At 36.8% G+C, this 22,714-nt stretch overlaps 1 protein-coding gene across 2 annotated transcripts; it reads left to right on the top strand.

Annotated features, from left to right (window-relative positions):
* Positions 1-689: 689 nt before the first annotated feature.
* LOC142985577 (uncharacterized) lies at positions 690-20,759 on the top strand. Of its 2 annotated transcripts, none has more exons than XM_076133828.1 (15): positions 690-941; positions 2,635-2,748; positions 5,164-5,550; positions 6,076-6,226; positions 6,798-6,931; positions 7,806-7,934; positions 13,647-13,735; positions 14,606-14,728; positions 15,575-15,682; positions 16,796-16,916; positions 17,557-17,639; positions 18,081-18,198; positions 18,692-18,796; positions 19,280-19,414; positions 20,013-20,759. In XM_076133828.1, the coding sequence occupies exons 1-15, from the start codon at positions 801-803 to the stop codon at positions 20,070-20,072; spliced, it is 1,998 nt and encodes a 665-aa protein (XP_075989943.1). In that variant the 5' UTR covers positions 690-800; the 3' UTR covers positions 20,073-20,759. The 2 variants fall into 2 exon arrangements, with proteins under 2 accessions (XP_075989943.1, XP_075989942.1); XM_076133827.1 differs by having other exon boundaries at positions 6,795-6,931.
* Positions 20,760-22,714: the final 1,955 nt, after the last annotated feature.

The following is a 22,714-nucleotide window of genomic DNA, read 5'->3' as shown; positions in this document are numbered from 1 at the left end:
CAAGATGGCATGACGAAATAACCAAGATAGCTGGCCCAGATTGGTTACAAAAAGCACAAAATAGAGAACACTGGAAATCTTTGGAGGAGGCCTTCACCCGAGGAGGGGTTCCAGATTAATACACTAAGTTATTTTAAGAATTTTAGGATAGACACAGAATTTTTTAAGAGTATTATTTTTTTATTATAAAGAGGTATTTATTTTGTACAAATAGAACATTTGCTAACTTATTTTGTTATAACTTTTCTCTGATAACATCAGTTCAAAAATATCTTACCTACAAAACTGTAATTATTTATATCTGCATGTATTTTTTCTATCTGGGAATAAAAAGGCTTTTTTATTTTTATTTTTATTTTATTTACTCTCGCATTAAGAATTGCTCTTGTGTCGAGAGGACTTTTACAAACATACAAACGACGGACACAAAGTATAACCAAACCCGGAACAATTATTTGTGGATCGCACAAATCATTGTTCTGTGTGGGAATCAAACTTTATCAAACCCACGACCTCCTGATGCATTGATAGCGGCGTGGCGACCTAAACTACTGCGCAGTTATTTTTCACAGAGACTTTCACACTATGTACGTTAGAATTTATGAAGGTACTTATTTAGAATTTTCTGATTTAAGCTTTAGCGACAAATATTTATAAGAGATGGTAACTCTACCATACAATTGGCAACACCGAACTGACGAAACGTCAGTGGTAAAAAAACAAACAGTCTAGTTTATTTGTAATATTATTATGTTTTAGTGATTATTATAACAATATATATATTAGTGATTGTATTAATAATGGAGGAAGAAAGTCCTGTTATTAAAGATTTCCCTGTGAGCCTGTGCGAAGGTTGTTTAAGTAGAAGCCGAGATCGAATACTGGCCATCATAACTAATGATGAAATAAGAAAAGTTTACTGTAGCATAGTACATGAAAAAGTAAGTATGGTTTTTAAATAATTTAATTAATAAAATTCCTAAATGAGCAGTGAAAGACGAGAGGTATAAGTTGGTATCTTCCACGCAAGTGGTCGCAGGTTTGGACCCGAGGCAACACACCAATGACTTTTCAAAGTTATGTGTGTATTAGAACTAATTTTCACTGGTTACAACGGTGAAGAAAAACATCGTGAGGAAACCTTGCATGCCTGAGAGTTCTTTAACACAGTTGATACCTACCTTTAAGAACCCGCAATTGGCCAGTATGGCAGACTCACTCCAAAACCCTTCCCTTATTAAGGAAGGAGACCCTTGCCCAGCAGGGACATTAATGGTTTATATCCTCTCAAGAGCCCGGCCACCGTGTCACGGTTGAATGTTCTACCCCCGTCAAGCGCCCCGCCACCGTGGTACGGCAAAACGATCTTACATTAAAAAAACGTAGAAATTAAATGCTAAAACTATGTTTATCCCTTTCAAACATATTTGACATTGAAGCTGATGAAACGAGACGACGATCTAATGCACACACTTGAATAAGTGGTTGATATAGGCCAAAGAGCACCTTAAACAACATCTGACCCAACGACATGTTCCTTTATGACCAATATTGTAAATACTTTTTTTAACTAATTTTAAAGAGTTGAGTATATTTTACAGTTGGATTTTAATGTCATTATTCATTAACTACACGATAAGACCTTCCGTCATATTATTTTTTATGCCTAAAAATATTTTTTAGACTTTCTTCAAACACATGCCTAAAGCACACAATATTCAGATTAAACCGACTATTGTACCACCACTATCAAATATTATTTGTGGTTTATTTTTTTATTATATAGCAAATTTTATGTAGATTTCAAATATATAAGGTATGACTAGGGTGTTAGTATCAAAATATGACGGAATCGGCGCTTAAACGCCAACCGCCAATTCAATTTCGCGCGCCATTTTTGGCCTGGACGCTTAACGGTATATTTGAATTTTGACGTTGGGCGCTCGAGAGGATATTAATTTATATTACTTATTTTATAAATTCCTTCTAATAGCTATAAATGTGAAAGGAATTCTGTCTACATAATGCACATGGTGAAACTGAATGGATAAAGAGCCTTCTATGTAGGGTTTGACAGATATTTACAGTACATATGTATATGTACAGAAAATTTTGTGAAAAAATTACTTCCTGTCCCAAATGCCTTACACACCCTTTACTTTACTCCAAATGTGCTGTTGAAAGGATATTACTAAATCAAATCATTTATTCATATAGGTCAAATGCTGACACTTATGATAGTCACTGATACAGAGAGTGAATTTACCGCCAGTTCGGAAGGTAGGGCCTATGAGAATAGCTTCCAACAAACTTCTGGACACTCTTTAATCTATACTAATATTATAAAGCTGAAGAGTTTGTTTGTTTGTTTGAATGCGCTGCGTTTGAATAATCTCAGGAACTACTGGTCCGATTTGAAAAATTCTTTCAGTGTTAGATAGCCCATTTATCAAGGAAGGCTATATATACGCTATTGTGCCTATCATATCATATCATCACGCTACGACCAATAGGAGCAGAGTACCAGTAAAAAATGTTACAAAAACGGGGAACATTTTTGACGCATTCTCTCTTATGTGACGCAAGTGAAGTTGCGCGGGTCAGCTAGTTTTAAATATTTTTATTTACTTGCAGCTCCACGAGCCAGGACCTCTAATGCTCTGCTGGGAGTGCGTAGGTCAGATACAACGGTTCCTGTGCTTCAGGCGGCGGTGTGCGGCCGCGCACGACGCCCTGATCAAATACATGGTAAGAGACATCGCTCTGACGCTGCTCGTCTCCCACGAGCTCACGCTGGAGGAATGACCGAGTGTAAGTGGTTAACTGTTCATAAATGTCTTGTTTTGTTAACAATCGTATTTACAAATCATTTATTTAACTTCGCCTTCGTCCGGATACATGCAAACCTTGTCCCGCCAGTTACAAACATATTAATTAAACGAATTATGCAATTTAGTTCATTTATTCAAAAGTTATGCACGTACGTACATTTTAATGATTTTTATTTTATATAGATTAGGTCAAAAAAGGACACTTGTGTTTGTCAAAAATATAGGAGGCGAATAAATCACCAGTTCGTAAAGTAGGGCTATGGAATGAGCTGGCCTAGGCTAGAATACTAGACTGGCAGAAAATGCCCCTGGCATTAAATCGGCCTTTATAGAGCTCTGTATAAAAAGTTTAAAAATAAACAAATAAATTCTGGTTACCAAATTATGTATTAATTATGGTGAAATACAGTCATTTTTTAACCCAGTAGTATCACTGCTGGGCAAGGGTCGCCTCCCAAATGAGGAAGGGTTAGGTCTTATGATTGTCAAAAATATAGAAGACGAAAAAAGTTTTAATTAATTTATAATTTTTTATACTTTACAGTATTCCTAGCGAATACCTTTTTCTGTTGGTTAGAAGCTAAGATTGTTATCAAAATAAGACATTTGTCTTAAATCTGAATGTACACTCGATGTAGCTTTTGTGTGTGTACCTTTTATGTTGCATTTTATTACAACTATTTGTACAACTCACACACGGTCATCTGATTCCAAACTGTACATAGCATGTCCTGTAAGGCTGGCTATACACATATTCTGTTCGGCATGAATCGATATAGCAAAACCGAATAATATGTGAAAACTAGCTGACCCGGCAAACGTTGTTTTGCCATAAAAATTAAAAAAAAAGTGTCACTTAGGGGCATGAAAAATAGATGTTGGCCGATTCTCAGTCCTACTCAATATGCTCACAAAATTTCATAAGAATCAGTCAAGCCGTTTCGGAGGAGTACGGTAACGAAAACTGTGACGCGAGAATTTTATATATTAGATGAATCTTTGGGAAAATACCGCTCGACAACGCTGATTCGGTTTGCCGATCCGAATAGTGTGTAGCAAGCCTAACTAACAACTTATAACACATACGTAATACATTTTAGTTAAGTTACGTTCACATTGAATACATCAATCATCATCACATAAGTATTAAATTTGTCCCGGGTAGGGTTCTAATTTCACATCATTCTAAATATTATGAATACGCGTAGTGTTGCGGGGTTTTGTTATAAATCCTTACATATTACTATTCTCATACTATTTAAGAACTTTACCATCACTCTGACATAAGTACTACGTTACACTAAACCAGTGGTTCCCAACCGGTGGTTCGCGGACCACCAGTGGTCCGTGGAAGTCAAAATGTGGTCCGTGGAATTCAAAATGTGGTCCGCGAATGACTTTAAAATTTATAATTTTCATGAATTTTAATACACTTTATCTTTAATATACTAACATAGTGGTCCCTGATAACAAGAATAATATAAAAATGGTCCCGGACTAAGAAAAGGTTGGGAACCCCTGCACTAAACAATAACACTTACACAGTCTGTCCACTGTTGCCGCCACTGCGAAGTCAATGAAAACGAAATTATTACTCAAAGTTATAGTCCGACAACTTAATAGAAAGCCTTGGCATGCACGATTTAGAGTGTGTTTAGAGTGAGAGCCTAGACTCTACACTCACGCTAGACTCTAGAACTCCCAACCTTTTTGGACTACCGGCTCCTTTTCTAGAAATAATAAATTTTATTAGAATATTGATATAAATTCTATGTATTTTTGTTATTTATAATTTTTCTTTGGACTCACTACCGCGCCTAACGAAATGCTTCAGCGCCCATTATAAGGCGGTATCACCCATTTTGGCAACCTATACTTTAGAGTATAAGTACGTAGGTAGCTAGGTATATGAGCTATTGCTTGTTTTTGAGGTCGTTCATTTGATGGCAGCAGTGGACAATAACTTTAAATACATGCTCCTTTTTATTTTGCTTTTAATGTTTGTGTGTAGAATAATGCTTAATTTCTTCCTACACTGATATTAATCTTACATACGAACATATATAAACGATGTTGTATGTGACCGTGCACGGCGACGGTAACGTGCATTGTCACATTGTTCTATGTAATACATAACCTACGGTGCAAGGGAACTTACACGACCGGTTCAGCGTAGTAGAAAAGGAAGCCTTTAAAATACTATTTACTACTGCTGAGCAATTCCTTCATAATCAATTTCATTCAATACATCTCATTTTCCTATTTGCACCCAAATTAAAAAAGGATAAAGTTTTAAATAATTCGACGTGAGATTTTGTACTATAATTTTCAGTTGAACCCAGAGAAAATAAATGGCTTATCAACCTTATCTATCGTCAAAAATGAAGTCCAAATTAACATAACACATTCCGAAGAATTCATTTACGAGGCCGATTCGACCCCTAAACATGTAGAAAAAAGGGTCGATTCGACTTTGTACGACAAACCGGAATTTTTTTCGACCAATCAAGAAGTACCCCAAATAAAAACTAAATGCTCTGGACAAGAAAAGTTGGAGAATCTGATCCACACGAATTTGCAAGACTCGTACGAGGTCGAAAAGACCCCACGAACAAATGATAGAAAGAAAGAGACAGATATAACTTTTATAAAGATAGAAGAGGATGCAGTATATGATGATTATTTGGATGACTTAGATACTGAAGATCAGAATGAACAAGTAAGTACCTGACCATTTAACATTTTTTTTTATGACGTGATTAAATACAAGACTGACAACCAGTCTTACCGAAGGGTATCATGTTATAACCCAGGTAACTGTGTTGTGGAGGTCAGATAGACAGTCGCTCCATGTGAAATACTGGTACTCTGCATTAGGTGAGACTGGATGCCGACTCCAACATAGTTGGAAGAAAGGATAGGCTGATATGACTGGCTAGATTTTCTTCTTCCAAGCAGTTCGTTAACAGCAAGTCGTTAACAGTAGTCTTCTGACTGAACGAACGAACTGCTTGGAAGAAGAGTAGTCAGAAGACTACTGTTAACGACTGTCAAAGGTCTTTGAAATTGACAGCCGGGACCCACAATTTAACGTGCCTTCTGAAACACAGAGGAACTCGGAATTTATAATACGGTCATCCATCCACGAAACAACCACTACCGCACTGTTGGTATTTGCTAATTAAGCGACGGGCTCAAAAGAAGATTAGTATTAGATTTAAAATATATATTTTTCTACTTCTAGGAAGTGTCAACACAGAAGGAAAGAAAAGAGGAGAAGATAAGGAAAAGAAGTAAAAAGAAGCAAGCAGAATTCAATGATTCCGACGATGAACCTCTTAATATTAAGAAGAGAGTTAAGACTGAAAGAGAAGGGAAACAGAAGAAGAAGATTGGTGAGTTTCTTAATACATTCTACATTATTATCTAGACTAATCTATACTAATATTTTAAAGTTGAAGAGTTCGTTTGTTTGTTTGAACGCGCTAATCTCAGGAACTACTGATCCGATTTAACTCCCGCACTAAGAATTGCTCTTGCGTTGTGTGGACTTTTACAAACATACAAACAACGAACACAAAGTACAACTAGACCCGAAACAACTATTTGTGGATCACACAAATAATTGTTCCGTGTGGGAATCAAACCCACGACCTCCCGACGCAATGGTAGCGGCGTGGTTACCTTAACCACTGCACAACGGAGGCAGTCAAAAGACTTACCCTCTTATTCATAAACACACTATAAACCTATTTTAGCTAAAAAGCTACTATAATATGTTTTCTCTTTTTCATTTCGCTAAGGAGTGAAAGGAACAAAACACTTTATAAGGCTTTCATAACTTCATATATTTCTATGAATAAGAGGGTAGCTACACGCACAAAGGCCCAATTAGGAGGCTAAGTGCGGAAAAAGCCCAGACAACCTAACCTAAGAGGGTTAATTTTTTGTTTGTGTTGTTAGCAGAAGGTACAGAACTGAAGCGCGGTAAACGTGAGAAGCCAGCCGGTGTGGTGACAAATGCTCGAGTTGCTAAGAAACTGCAACAATTGAATGTGCCTGAAGGAAAGTTAGAGATGGTCGTGTTGAGTTGGGAAGAGGTAAATACTATCACATCTATTCAAGTTCAAGAACGCGCTAATCTCAGGAACTACTGGTCCGATTTGTAAAATTCTTTCAGTATTAGATAGTCCATTTATCGAGGAAGGCTATAGGCTATATATCATCACGCTACGACCAATAGGAGCAGAGTACCAGTAAAAAATGTTACAAAAGCGGGGAAAATTATGACCCATTCTCTCTTATGTGACGCAAGCGAAGTTGCGCGAGTTAGCTAGTGACTACATAATAAAATCATTTATTCATTTAGGTCAAATGCTGACACTTATGGTAGTCAATGATACACAGAGAGAATTCACCGCCATTTCGGAAGGTAGCGCCAATGAGAAGGGCTGCCAACAAACTCCTGGACACTCTTTCTGGCAACCGAGTGATAAGAAATCGAGTCATAAAAATATCGACAGTCTCAGTGCTTGTTCACGTTGGAACTCGCGGGCGCGGTGGCGGGCGCGGTCGCGGGGACGTGGCGATTTGTGTTCACGTTGGCCGCCAGGCGGGCGTTTGGCTCAAACTGGCTCAAACTGGTTGATCTTACTTGACGTCGCGAGTGGATCGCGCCCGCCACCGCTAGTTCGACGTGAACACACACGAACATCTTCACTTGTTTGATATTGGCGCGAGCGCGCCACGCGGGCCGCGCGCGACGCCGCTAGCTCGCCCGCGACTTAGACCGCGCGAACGGTTTGTACGTGAACACTTCGGTACATCGCCATATGTTTGATATTTCGCGACCGCGCCCGCCACCGCGCCCGCGAGTCAACGTGAATGAGCACTCACAAAAATCGAGTTTAACACACATTGATCGAGTCTCACCAAAGTCGAGTCACTCAAATCTAAGTCGCGTTACATTTGTAGGTGCAAGCAGAACGCGAGGCGGCTCTGTCGAGTGTAGTGTTCACACGCCACGAGTACCGCTGCTACGAGTGCGCGGTCGGCTTCAACCACAGCTTCAAGCTGCACAACCATATGAGGAAACATGATCCTGTGAGTATAAGACCCCCTCGTGACCAAATCAAATCAAATCAAATCAAATCGTTTATTTGTCCATGTAGGTATTTTACAAAAGGTGTTATATATAAATAAGGCCGCTACATAGTATCCTAATGGATATACAAATGTGTTTTACTTAGTGTCTACTTACATCTAAGGTTATTTATTATACAATACAGTTATTGCACTACAACACTAACCTAATTAATACTGACAAATATTTTAAATATTAACTTACTTATTTATTACATAGGAACATAGTAATTCGTCATCAGTCATATATTCATTGGTACTATAATAGCATTTTTTAATTAGGAATAATTTAAGTTCTTTTTTAAACTCCATAATATTTAAGTTTCTTATATTTTGTGGTATTCTATTATATATCTGGGGAGCCATCACAAAAATACTTTTGCGGAAAAGAGCTGTATTAGCTGATTCGAGTTCCAAAATATTATTTACTCTTTTTCTTAATCTTGAATCAGCTGGAGGTTTAAATTTAAATAAATGATTGTTCATTTTAATAAAAACAGCAACTTCGTATATATACAAACATGGCAATGTTAACAAATTTAAAGATTGGAAATGTGGTTTGCAGCTGTCCCTGGGGTGTAAGCTGCAAATAGCGCGTATGCACTTCTTTTGTATTATAAATAGACGATCTCTGTCTATTGAGTTACCCCAAAAAATCAATCCATATCTCAATATTGATACTACATAACTGTGGTAGGCTATTAGTACTGTATCACGATTTGCAACCCGAGATAGTTTATACAGAGCATAAGAAAAACTATTTATTTTTGCACATGTTGCCTCTACATGTGCTTTCCAATTTAATTTACTATCAATTGTTAATCCTAGAAACTTTATATTATCTTTCTGTGTAACTATTGTCCCATTATGATTTATGTTTAATTCTTGAGGTATTCGTCGTTGATAGAAATGCATCAAATGTGTTTTTCCTAAATTAATATGGAGATTATTTGACTCTAGCCATTCTACAGTTTGTGTTAAAGCTTTATTAATCTCTTCTTCGTGACTAAATTTCTTGTCAGATTTAATAATAATTGTGCTATCATCAGCAAACAGTATAGTAGGATGACTTAAGTTTTTAGGAAGGTCATTTATATAGACTAAAAAAAGCAAGGGTCCTAAGACGCTTCCCTGTGGGACTCCATATTTTACTTCTCTGACTTGTGAGCAATATCTATGTTCTTGTTTGGTTTCAGTGACTACATTGGTTATTTCAGTGTATTGTTGTCGACCGCTTACATATGATGATAGTAGATCCAAGCATGTACCGCGTACGCCATATCTTTCTAACTTATCGAGAAGTATATTATGATCGACATAATCGAAAGCTTTCGTCATATCCATATAAAGCGCGCAAATCGGTATCCTATTGTCTACACTATCCATAACTTTTTGGAGGAAGTTAAATATGGCTAAATTAGTCGATTTATTCTTTCTGAAACCGTTTTGCTCATTGATTAGAATGTTTTTGTTTTCGAGAAAGTTATATAGACGGGAGTGTATACTTTTTTCTATAATTTTTGAGAAGATTGGTATTAACGCAACAGGCCGGTAGTTTTGTACTTCAGTTCTATCCCCTTTCTTATATAGTGGTTTAATGATAGAAGTTTTTAATGCAGTTGGGAAAACCCCTTTCTCGAAACATAGGTTTATTATATGTGATAGTGGCTGATTAATTACGTTATGTACTTTCTTTATTATGTTTGTGGTTAAATCGTCGGTTCCTGTAGAGTTTGTGTTTTTTAGTGACTGTATATTTTTAGATACTTCTTCTGGCGTGCTTGGCTTAAAAAATAGCGTGTCTGGGAGACGGTCTATAGGTGGTATTCTATTATTACAAGGTATAGTGAGTCTGTCTACATAAAAATCATTGAATGTGTTACAAATATCTATTGTGTTAGTTATTTCGACATCATTGTGGATAATTTTTGATATTGGTTCATTAGGAAGATCTGATTTATTATTGTTAATAATTGTCCAAGTGGCTTTACTTTTGTTGTTAGAAGTTTTGATAAAATGATTATTCTGAGCGTACTTAGTTAACTGTATTATTTTTTTGTATCTGGCTGTATACGACGTGTAATGTTCTTTATTTATTTTGTTTTTTATTTTGCAATATTGCCACAATAGCTTGCGTTTTTTTCTACTACACGCTTTAATCCCTCGAGATAACCATTTTTGTTTTTTAATTAGAGTTTTTGTTATTAGTTTTTTAGGGAAGCAGAGGTCGTAAAAAAGTTTAAAGGTGTTCAAAAAAGAGTCGTAGGCTAAATTTGGATCAGTTAGTTTGTAAATTTCATAAAATGTTAAACTTTTTATACACTCTATAAATTTTCCCACATATTCTGGTGAAAAATCTCTAACTTCCTTTTTCCATGAATGGATGGAACAGGTTTTTTTTACGTTATATTTTAATATCTGAGCGGTATGATCAGAAAGGGCAGTCTCAATTACTTCACCTACATTTTTACGGTTATTGTGAATGATATTGTCTATACAGGTGCCACTACCCAGACGAGTGGGTGTTTGAATAAGTATTTTTAAATTGAATCCGGCAATTAGGTTACGGAAAGTTTTTGTGTTGTCATCCTCATTTAAAAGGTTTATGTTAAAATCTCCGCAAAGAACTATATTATTATTCTTTTTTTTGCTTACAATATGATGTAGTAAATTTTCTAACGTATCGAAAAAGAGATCTAGGTATAGTTTTTTATGTAAATTTTTCGGGACTCTGTATATACATATGATAATAATATCATGTTGAGTAAGTCTTATACCGCAAAATTCAAAAACATTTGTTTTAGAAAATTGTTTGATTTCTGGCAAAACTTCGTAGTCGTGAATACTTCTGACTAATATACATGTTCCACCCTTTCTATTATCTCTACAGTAACTGTCAGCTAAATTGTAATTCGATAATGTAAGTAATTTTTGATCAGAAGATGTCATGTTATGTTCTGAAATACATAAAACATCGACTGTTTTGTTTAAACATGAGAGCTCATCTAGTTGTACAGCTAGCATGTCGGATTTGTTAATTAAGCCGGCTATATTCTGATGCATTATGTGAATATAGTTATAGACGAAAAAAACTATTATTTCGTTCATGTGTTATATTGGTATAATTTAGAGGTATATCAGGTGTATTAACCGTTTCTTTTACCGGATAAAAGTAATCTGTGATGGTTTTTGTTGTAAAATACGCTTTTTATTCGACTGTTCTTTACAATTACTATTAAAACTTATTTTATTTGGAGTAAAAAGAACTTTTTTTCGTTGCGGTATGAACTTAGTATTGTAATCAATTGTATCTATGGCTAGATTTATTTTTGAGCTAATATCTCTTATGTATTGAAATTTATTTGTGTAAGCTCTTGACTTAATATAATGACAATTTTGAAACTTATTTGATACACAATTTATTAAATTATTAAGATGTTTTTCGTTAAGATGAGAATTTTTGCAGACAGACAGTAGTATAACTGATGCTTTTGTGTTCTTAATTATATAGTACAGCTCATGTGACAGTTTCTGTGGGTCTTTGTCTTCCTCACCAGCGCAAAGTACTAGTTTGTCTTGCTTACTGAGTTCAAGAGATTCGCAAAAGTTAGATAGTACTCCTATCGGTGCTCCTGGGAATGTGTAGCTCTCCACAGAGTATTTTTCATAATTATTATTAATTCTTGATCGTGATAATTCCGAAGCTAAACCATTGCACTGTCTACCTCCCAAAATCACAATTTTTTTATGTCCGTTTAAATTATTTTTCATGTAAGTTGTGGAGTAGGCATGCTCATTTGTCTTTGCTTGTAGTTTATTGTATTTGAAGTCCATGCTTGCGTCTTGAACAAGGTATTTTATAGGTGTTGATGTCTTATTTGCAATTTGAATAGAGTTTTGGTAAAATTCTTTATTGCACTGTTGTTTTGTTTGAGGTGAACAGTTGACTAAAGTCTGGTTTAGATGCTTATTTTTGGAATTAGGACTTATTTTTGCCGTATTATTACGTGGCGTCTTCAAATTGTTACTGAATCTTTTTTCGTTTTCACTTATAATATTCTTGAGGGAATTGTTCTCAATTAGCACATTTTCCAATTTATGTTCTACCGATGCTAATTTTTCGCGAAGGATATCAATCAATGAATTTAACTCTTCAATTCTAGTTTGTTCTGTGGATTCAGCATCACAGCAACTTCGATTTTGTTTGCTGATAGTAGTGAGGAATGAAAGTTCGTTGTCTTCATTGTCGGACAATGTTTGGAAAGAATTTTCAGTGCTAACATTTATCTTGTATCGGTTTCTTAGTGTAATATTATCAGTCGAATTGTTTGGCGATCCGGGTGTAGTTTGATTAGCCATAATGTATCAGTTAATAGATTGTCACAGAATGAAATAATTGTGTTCTTCTAACTCATCGTAACGCGCTCCGGTAGATTTCAAAGTAAACATTCAAATTGTACCCCTGAGTAAAACGTCCAGCGCGCTTGTTGCTATGTGTGACAGACACAGTACGAAGTAGAAAGAATGAAGTGTTATTGTTGTAGACCTTGTGACAGGACAGTTGTGCGTTATTTAAACCTCGAGTCCTGCTAGTTCCGCTACTCATTGATAGATCTACCAAATAAACTACTGGCCTCTATAGATGTAATTTTAGAAGTTATAAATCTGCACCATGGTGTAGAAGCTTGGCTATTCGACAATAGATGGCGCTAAAAGCGAGTCTCAGTTACTGTAGTACAAAGTGGCGGTCTCTGTCGTTCTATGCTGCACAACTATTCACGTAACGACCAAAGTTTGAATTATGAGTTTCTGGTAATATTACGCAAGAGGCGCTGAACAATGGAAAAAAAAATAATAAAGTCAAATAGTTCACGAAATAGTATCACTTCACAGTTTTTGCATATTGTTTAATAAGATAGATCATCAAAGTTACAGCACTGTTGGTTTATATCCACACAAAGTTCACTAAAAGTCATACACGGTCCCATGAAGATTCATAGGTATTGTCCGTTTTAACTTTTAACACTGTCCAGATTATTCGTAGATAACGTTCACACACATTGTTCGAATCACTTTCTCCATTTTAACAAGGTTAAATCTGTTTAAAACACTAATATGAATTTTTAGGAGGCTAGTAAATACGGGAGTTGTCAACAGCTGTGTTTACTTAACCGCGCCACCTAGCGGAGTCCAAGCTAGGCTGGTAGTATAACCACATGCACAATTCAGACACATTGACCCCCATATGACTTCTACGTAACCTCAACATTATCTTTGATTGAACCCTATGTAAATAAATAAATAAATAACTTTCGACAAATTACACCCGGCCATTTGATTTCAAACTAAGCAGAGCTTGTACTATGTTAACCAAAGCACTGATAAACATACTTATATTCTTGTCTCAGAACAGACACTCGTGTTCATTACACAAATATTTGTCCCGGATGGGATTTAAACCCACCACACGCGGCGCTACGGTTATTGCGGCGAGGTTTAACCACTTTAACTACTGCGCCGTTCGTACAGTTAACGTAACCTCAATGTAACCTCTAAGTGACCTTGGCCTTTGTTGTATGACCCCAATATGACCTCTTAGGTGACCCCTGACCCCATTCAACTTCGACTTCTTAGTCAATAGTGTTGCTAATAATAAATAATATTTGTTTACAGTCGGCAGGGGATATGGTGTGCAATGTGTGCAAGGTTCGATGCCGGGACGCGCACGCGTTGTGTGCACATAAGAGACGTCATCGCGTTAGGTAAATAATATGTTTTATTTGTATTGATTTTATTTTCATTAGGGGCGAGGATTTGTTTTTTGATAAAGTATGTACATAGACTTACACAAAATTTCTACATAAAATTTCCATTGCTTAATTTTATCGAAATGGTTACAGACGGTCAGAATTTCGCAGTTAAATTTACACAATTTTATAAAAAACATCATTAAAAGCGGTTTAGCAGTTTTTGCTGCTGTATTCTCATCCCGGTAGAATTGATCAAAATCCTTTTTTAGCACATGCTTACGTCATAACATCCTGCTGATCCGTCCAGTGGTTTGTGCTGTGCGTTGATAGATCACTGTGTCAGTCAGTCACCTTTGAGTTATATATGTTACTGTAAAAGCCCGAACGGTGGTAAATCCTAAGATTTTCCGGTATAACCTAAGATTTACCAACTCGCTATGGTAAAAGTCCGAACAATTCTTTTATTTCGAACTTTTACCTATATTCACTTGATGATATCGAGATGTCGCCGGAGCCCCGCTTCGCGGGGCTCCTCCTTCTGGGTGGTTGAAAAAAAATAACCACGAAAGCTAAGGTGGGAGCTTCGCTTCGCTCGCTCCCACCTTAGCCTTCTAACCTAACCTACCCATGTCGCTATGCCCAAAACTCCTTCTTTACAACAATGTCATAGTATATAATTATACCGTGAAATAGTTATAAACATAGTTATGAAGGAGGATTTTTTTATATATCGTAACATAGTTTTTAAACTCTGGCTTGTTCGGACTTTTACCATTGAGAGTTGGTAAATCTTAGGTTTTACCGGAAAATCTTAGGATTTACCACAGTTCGGGCTTTTACAGTAACATATATATATATTTAGATTTTCTCTATCTCTACTAGATGGCGTTGTTGCCTGTGCGGCGACACGTGGTCCCGCGCGGCGGTGGCGGCCGACCACTACGCGAGGGCACACGGCGCGCCGCCCCCCACACATACTTGCTCTGTGTGTGGACATTCTGCTCCGTAAGTATGCAGTTATATTTATTACTAGCTGACCCGCGCAACTTGGCTTGCGTCACATAAGAGAGAATGGGTCATATTTTTTGCTACTCCGCTTTTAATAGCTGCAGCGTGATGTTATATAGCCTAAAGACTTCCTCGAAAAATGGTCTATTCAACACAAAAATATTTTTTCAATTCGAATCAGTAGTTCAAACAAACAAGCTCTAAAGTTTTTCAATATATTTTAAATTTTAAAGTGGTTACACTACCGCGATATGCAAATATTCAATTGCTAAGCGGGTTTTTTTTCTATCCCCCTAACGCGGGATGTTCAAGAACTTTGTGCTAGCTACACCTATTTCTTAGTCTAGCTCTTTTATTACTCTACCCTACCCTAAAACTTACTGTAACACATAAAGTCTTAATCTTTTTTATCATACCTCTGTTATTTTGGTGTCTAAACGGGTATTAAACGGCATGTAAACTAAAAATTCTCATCTAAACAGTAAAAATATCGTCTGGTATGTGACAAATCTGATATTGGATGATCGCGGCTTCCATTGTATTTTCTTAGAATTTGGATATCACTTTAAATACTGAATATAAAAACGTGATTTTTTACAACCCTGCACTACTCCTGTAACCCCCGGTTTCTGAGGTACATTTAGCGGCAGTTTATCTATTCAATAGCGTTAAAACTCATACAAAAAAACGCTATTGAATAGATAAACTACCGCTAAGTGTACTCAGAAACCGTGCGTAAGAGCGTTACCTTGAATTACCTGTTATGACCTTTTACAAAGTTGACCTTAAAAATAACAACCAGTAAGCGTAACTAAGTAACAAGAGCTTATCTATTTATTTCAGAACACTAGGTAAACTACGAAATCATATAAAAAATCACGCAGAGAGGCAAAAATGCGATCTATGTGGAAAGACTTTCAGAGATCGAACATCATTGAGAACACATTTATTGTAAGTATATAAAGATTTACGTATAATAATGTCTTATTTAATAAATAAATAATAAATTTAACCCATTACAGTCCCACTGCTGAGCAAGGGTCTCCTCCCGTAATGAGGGAGGGGTTAGGCCTTGAGTCCACCACGCTGGCCAAGTGCGGGTTGGGGACATTGCATGCCCTCAATAAATGTATTCTACAAATTTTAGGCATGCAAGGTTTCCTCACGATGTTTTCCTTCACCGTTGGAGCATGTGATAATTATTTTTAATACACACATAACTCCGAAAAGTCATTGGTGTGTTGTCTCGGTTCTGCGACCACTTGCGTGGGAGGTGTCAACTTATACCACTCGGCTATGTCTTATTTAGGTATCTGATATAAACATAACATAGTCTTTTGAACTGTTGTCATGTTTAACAACAAGCGTGACTTGTATCACGGAGACGCTCAGCTCAAACACTGCACCTACATCTATGTGATGTACAAGTTAACACACTGATTTTTTACAATCGGGGACCAGAACTGACTATAAACGCATTAGAAATTAATAAAATCTAGATTTTCAAAGAACAGGAAGCTCAGCTCTAACACTGCACCTACATCTATGTAATGTACAAGTTACTTAACACACTGATCGTTTACCATCGGGGACCACGACTGACTATATACGCCTGAGAAATTAATAAAATCTAGATTTTCAAAGAACAGGAAAGAGTAATTGGTTTCCGATTTCTGATGGAATGTTATCAATAGTAGCCTAAAGTTAAAATGTGCGATATAACGCAAGTCTCATATAACATAGATGTAGGCGCAGTGTTTGAGCTGAGCGTCTCCGTGATACAAGTCACGCTTGTTGTTTAACATAACAACAGTTCACCACGTACACTTACACTACTTCGACACTAGGTTCACGGCGGTTCACGACTAATTATACGATACATAATAATTACATCTATCATAATCCATACTAATATTATAAATGCGAAAGTAACTGTCTGTCTGTTGGTTACTCAATCATGCCTAAACTACCCCGGGAAAATGACGCAATCCCATGGGAAAATTCAGGTGGCGGACGAATTCACGGGTAAAAGCAAGTAAATAATAATTATTTCTTCATTTCCAGTATACACAAAGGAGTGAAGGAGTACTCGTGTCCTCGGTGTGATAAAAAGTTTTTATTCAAGAAGGCCATGGAGGTACACATGGTGACGCACGACGCATCCGCACATTTATATTGCTATCAGGTAAATATAAAGTAAATAAATGGTACGCGACCACTCACACACGGTCATCTGATTCTAAACTAAGCAGAGCTTGTACTATGGTAACCAAATAACTGATAAACATACTTATATACGTCTAAATACATACTTGTACAGATAAATTGACAACCAGACTCAGAACAGATACTCGTGCTCATTACACAAAAAATTGTCCCGGGTGGATTTGGAACCTATCACACGCTGCGAAGTGACCACGTTAATCACTACGCCAAACGTGCAGTTAAATAAATAATATAAAAATTATGACTGTTTGTCTGTCTGCCTCTTATGGCGCGGTGGGTAGTTTAAGCGATTGCCTGTCTTGCGTTGGAAAACCCGGGTCGACAAAGTGCTATTGGTATTTTCTAATTCATTTTAATAATTGTTAATAGTAATCCGGAGATAATGTGTCAGGTACAAGGCAATAATAGTCTGGCCAACTATTACTTGGGACTAACTTTGTTAATGACAAACTGTGGGTGTATTTTATACACTTTTGCCTACGGTATTGTCCATACGTCTATTAGAAACTTCATTCTAACAACAGGTAGAGAGACCCTTGCCTAGCAGTATTAAGGTTAACTTAGTGCTATATGTCTGTATATATGTTTGTATGTTTCAGTGCGACATGAACTTCAAGAACCGCATGTCTTACACACAACACATGAAGTACAGTCTCAAACACATCGACCCCGCCAAACTAAAGTGAGTTCTTATATTTCATCTCTTTGATACTATTAGTTAACCAACTATATCAAACTCAATATATGATCTCCACAAACAATAGGGTAATTGTCTATCAGTCAAATCAGCTACACTTTATGAAATGTCAAAAATACATTTTAGTATAGAAATACGATATAGTGACGTCACTTTGTCATATTTTCGTAGGTATCAAATGAGTGCCTAATAAAATGTTTCAGTCTGTATTAATTATAATTTCAACATTATTTACGTAAAGCTACATAGTCTCAGCATTTTAGATGAACTTTTTACGAGTACGAGTTTAATAATTTTACGTTAACACAGTCAACTGCCCAATAACCTCCCTCCTCCTTGTAGATCAGCCTCCTCACACTCCCACGAATCTCAAACTTCTCCCACCCCTCCACTCTAACTAAAACTCTATTCCCTCTCATTTTTCAGATACGCATGTCAACTGTGTGACAAGAAATTTGTAAAGGCGACACGACTTGAAGAACACAATCTCGCTGTACATTTGAAAGCTACCCCCATACGATGTACCATCACTGACTGTCAATTTGTAAGTATTACAATATACACTTTTATACTCTAGTTTTCACACCCCGGCTTCGCTCGTATTACATAGGAAAAATAAAAGATGGCTTTCAATCACCTGTTGTCATCTGCCGATTTATTTTGATCTCATAGAGTTTGCAATGTAAGGACAAAAATATGTGTATTTATGATTTTACCACTAAATACTTAACAAATTTTGACTATTATTTACAAACATTTGCTGTCATTTATTTATCGGATAGGTTACCTAAGCCGGTTCCCACTTGTCGGGTGTCGGATCCAAATATTAATCGAAGGTTCTAGTAGCAGAACATTTTATATGAAGCTATTCACTTTTATCATAAACTGTTTGGATTAACCGTAAACGATTAATGTTCGGATTCGACGTCTGACAAGTGAGAACCAGGCGTAACACTTAATACTTATCCGTAAGTTGAATTGCAATCATTCGACCTTTTGTATGAAGTCTCTATAACTCTAACATTAACTGTCCCCAGGCATGTTCGTCACGGCCCGTGCTTCGAACCCACATACGCATGGTACATCGCAACGCGCGAGCACTGCGGAACCATGTGTGTCATACATGCGGCAAGACTTATACTGTAAGTAAAACAACTTGTTTTGAATGGTCAGACAAGACCCCTTCCATAAATACCCCACTTCATCATCGTTATATTACCTAGTAATAGAGTGGGGTATGTATGCCCCCCTCTGCTTTTATAAAATGACATGCCATGAATTGAGTAGTTGACTGGGTAAATGAAGAATTATTAAACTCGTACTCGTAAAAGGTTGAGCTAAAATGCTCAGGCTATGTACCTTTTTTCGTAAATAATGTTGAAACGGAGATGGCGGGATGACTTGGACGCGTTTGAAAAGGACTAGTCGGATCTTGCCGTCGATAGGGGGATTTGGAATGGAAGGGGGGTAGCCTTTGCCCAGCAGTGGGACACTGAACAGGCAAAAAACACTGTTTAACTGTGGGGCAAGGATCTCCTCCTAAAAGAGGGAGGGGTTAGGTCTTGAGTCCTCCATGCTGGCCGAGTGTTGGTTGGGGAGTGTATTAATATTTTTTTTTGTTTCAGACTAAAAAGACTCTGGAAGGTCACATGCGGTCTCACACCGGGGAAAGACCGTTCTCATGTACGCAGTGTCCTTCGACTTTCGGCTACGAGGCGGCTCTGTATAACCATAATAAACTGGTGCATAACAAACTCAAGGTAACATTGAATTAAATCATTACCCCTGAATGTTCTAGCCGATATCCGGCCATGGCGGATTCATTGAAATTTTAAACATAGACTTTGTTTATAGCAGGAGTTCCCAACCTTTTCTTAGTCTGGGACCACTTTTATATTATTCTTGTAAGCCGGGACCACTATGTAAGTATATTAAAGATAAAGTGTAATAATCATCCTGAAAATTATAAATTTTTGAGACTCTCGCGGACCACATTTTGACTTCCGCGTACCACTGGTTTATAGTGTCCAAGTGTGTACAATACACAGGTACACCCTCTATTACATCACTCTCATAGTCCGGTGGGATGGATAACCGACACGACCAGTGAGAGGTCAGGCGCAGGACTGACGGCGACACGAGCCCTCCGAGGCACGAAGGTCTATGGACCCTAACTTCCTAACTCTGGATCTTCTCGAGAGAAATTCTTAAATGTAAATCTCAGGAAATACTTTTTAGCCCGCCCAGGTTTCGAACTCGAGACCACTTGCGCGACAATCGCATACACTATTGACCGCGCCACAAAGGTAGTCCTGATATTGTATAATATGATTGTTTAATACATTTTTCTTTTTACAGACTAGCCGGCGACCCGGTAACGTGACGCAGTCGACACATACAACTACAGAATTAACTTAAACCAAACTATATTTAAAGCGAATTTCACAGCTTACATGTGTGAGAGTTGTTTAAACAGTTGTTGTAGTAATGTAAAGTGTCACTTGATCACTGTGATGGACTCTACTCTCTCATTACGAGAGATCTTACTAAAAAAAATTGTATATGGTATTGTAAATATATCGCTTTTTTATATGAATAGAGCTATAGGCTCGTACATACTCGAGTATTTGTATTTATACAGTCACATTGATGTCTAATTAACTATTACCCATTGGTTAAATTATAAAGTAACTTCACTACATAGTATAAAACAAAGTCGTTTCCCGCTGTCCCTATGTCTGTATGTATGCTTAAATCTTTAAAACTACGCATTCGAATTTGATGAAGTTTTTTAAAAGCTAGACTTATTCAAGAGGAAGGTTTATGTGTAAAAGTTATTTTGTAAAATAGCTGTTTATACCGGGCGAAGGCGGGGCGGGCCGCTAGTTAAAGATATGGATGGTTTGAAATCAATATTATTATGATAATTTCTTACGAACCATCTCTCTATGTCATCATTTCAGTTTTTAAAGTATACTATTAATCAGTCTAGCCTTTCTTCCAATTATGTTGAAGTCTGCTTCCAGTCTCACCGAATGCGGCTGAATACTAGTATTTTACGTATTACAATGTATTTAAATATAAGTATTTAATAAAAATAAATAATTAAATGTACTTTGTATTATTGATTTTATGCCTTTTCCTATGCAAGAGGGGCTTATAGCTAGCAGCGTTCACTGGTCGGTAAACGATCAGTGTGTTAACTTGTAGTTGATAGATGTAGGTGCAGTGTTTGAGCTGAGCGTCGCCGTGATACAAGTCACGCTTGTTGTTTAACATAACAACAGTTCACCACAAACACTTACACTACTTTGACACTAGGTTGAGTACTAACTATACCTACTATAAAATAAAAATGAAAACCCCACCGCGCCGTCCATAATATAAAAAAATAGGTAGGTATGTAGGTAGATTATAATTAATCATTGTTTTATTCAGTAGTAAAAAAGCGGCGATTTCAAACAAAATCGGTCCGCGCGTTTCGAGTATTTAGGGAACATACATAAAAAAGTAGTTTCTATAAATCCGTAACAAAAATATGTCCTACTAGCTGACCCGCGCAACTTCGCTTGCGTCAAATAAGAGAGAATGGGTCAGAATTTTCCACGTTTTTGTAACATTATTACTGTTACTCTGCTTCTATTGGTCGTAGCGTGATGATATAAAATAATTTTTTTTTTCACGAAAAATATTCTCAAAATTATTTACATCTATACTAATATAATAAAGCTGAAGAGTTTGTTTGTTTGTTTGTTTGTTTGAACGCGCTAATCTCGGGAACTACTGGTCCGATTTGGAAAAATCTTTCAGTGTTAGTTAGCCCATTTATCGAGGAAGGCTATAGGCTATATAACATCACGCTACGGTCATTAGGAGCGGAGTAGCAACGAAAAATGTTACAAAAACGGGGAAAATTTTGACCCATTCTCTTAAGTGACGCAAGCGAAGTTGCGCGGGTCAGCTAGTCTCTTAATATAACGAAATCGCGCTAAGGCATATCCGCCATTAAAACATTTGCCATGACAACGGAATTTTGTTAATTCAGTGTCATTATAATATTGATTATTCGCGACTTCGTTCGCCATCTGAATTTTCCCGGGAAATGCGTCATTTTCTCGGGGTAAAAAGTAGCCTATGTCCTTTCTCGGGTATCAAAATATCTCCATACCAAATTTCATGCAAATTGGGTCAGTAGTTTAGGCGTGATTGAGTAGCAGACAGACAGACAGACAGACAGACAGACAGAGTTACTTTCGCATTTATAATATTAGTATGGACTAGCTGACCCGCGCAACTTCGCTTGCGTCACATAAGAGAGAATGGGTCAGAATTTTCCATGTTTTTGTAACACTTTACCTATTGTTACCTACTCTGCTCCTATTGGTCGTAGCGTGACGATATAAAATATGCTTTTTTCACGAAAAATATTCTCAAAATTATTTATATCTCATAATATAACGAAGTCGCGCTAACGCATATCCGCCATTAAAACAGTTGCCATGGCAACGGAATTTTGTTAATTCAATGTCATTATAACCTCTCGAGCGCCCAACGTCAAAATTGAAATATACCGTTAAGCGTCCGGGCCAAAAATGGCGCGCGAAATTGAATTGGCGGTTGGCGTTTAAGCGCCGATTCCGTCATATTTTGATACTAACACCCTAGTCATATCTTATATATTTGAAATCTACATAAAATTTGCTATATATTGAAAAAATAAACCACAAATAATATTTGATAGTGGCGGTACAATAGTCGGTTTAATCTGAATATTGTGTGCTTTAGGCATGTGTTTGAAGAAAGTCTAAAAAATATTTTTAGGCATAAAAAATAATATGACGGAAGGTCTTATCGTGTAGTTAATGAATAATGACATTAAAATCCAACTGTAAAATATACTCAAATCTTTAAAATTAGTTAAAAAAAGTATTTACAATATTGGTCTAATAGGAACATGTCGTTGGGTCAGATGTTGTTTAAGGTGCTCTCTGGCCTATATCAACCACTTATTCAAGTGTGTGCATTAGATCGTCGTCTCGTTTCATCAGCTTCAATATCAA

This window comes from Anticarsia gemmatalis, chromosome 30 (assembly GCF_050436995.1).
Source record: "Anticarsia gemmatalis isolate Benzon Research Colony breed Stoneville strain chromosome 30, ilAntGemm2 primary, whole genome shotgun sequence".
Classification (NCBI taxonomy): domain Eukaryota; kingdom Metazoa; phylum Arthropoda; class Insecta; order Lepidoptera; family Erebidae; genus Anticarsia; species Anticarsia gemmatalis.
This window is presented reverse-complemented; position numbering and strand designations above follow the sequence as displayed.

Bases quoted from the DNA above. Each gene is read 5' to 3' on its own strand.
- LOC142985577 (XM_076133827.1), top strand. From the start codon at position 801: ATGGAGGAAGAAAGTCCTGTTATTAAAGATTTCCCTGTGAGCCTGTGC. The intron at 14,729-15,574 runs GTAAGTATGCAG...TATTTATTTCAG, and splicing joins GTGTGTGGACATTCTGCTCC to AACACTAGGTAAACTACGAA. The intron at 19,415-20,012 runs GTAACATTGAAT...TTCTTTTTACAG, and splicing joins TGGTGCATAACAAACTCAAG to ACTAGCCGGCGACCCGGTAA.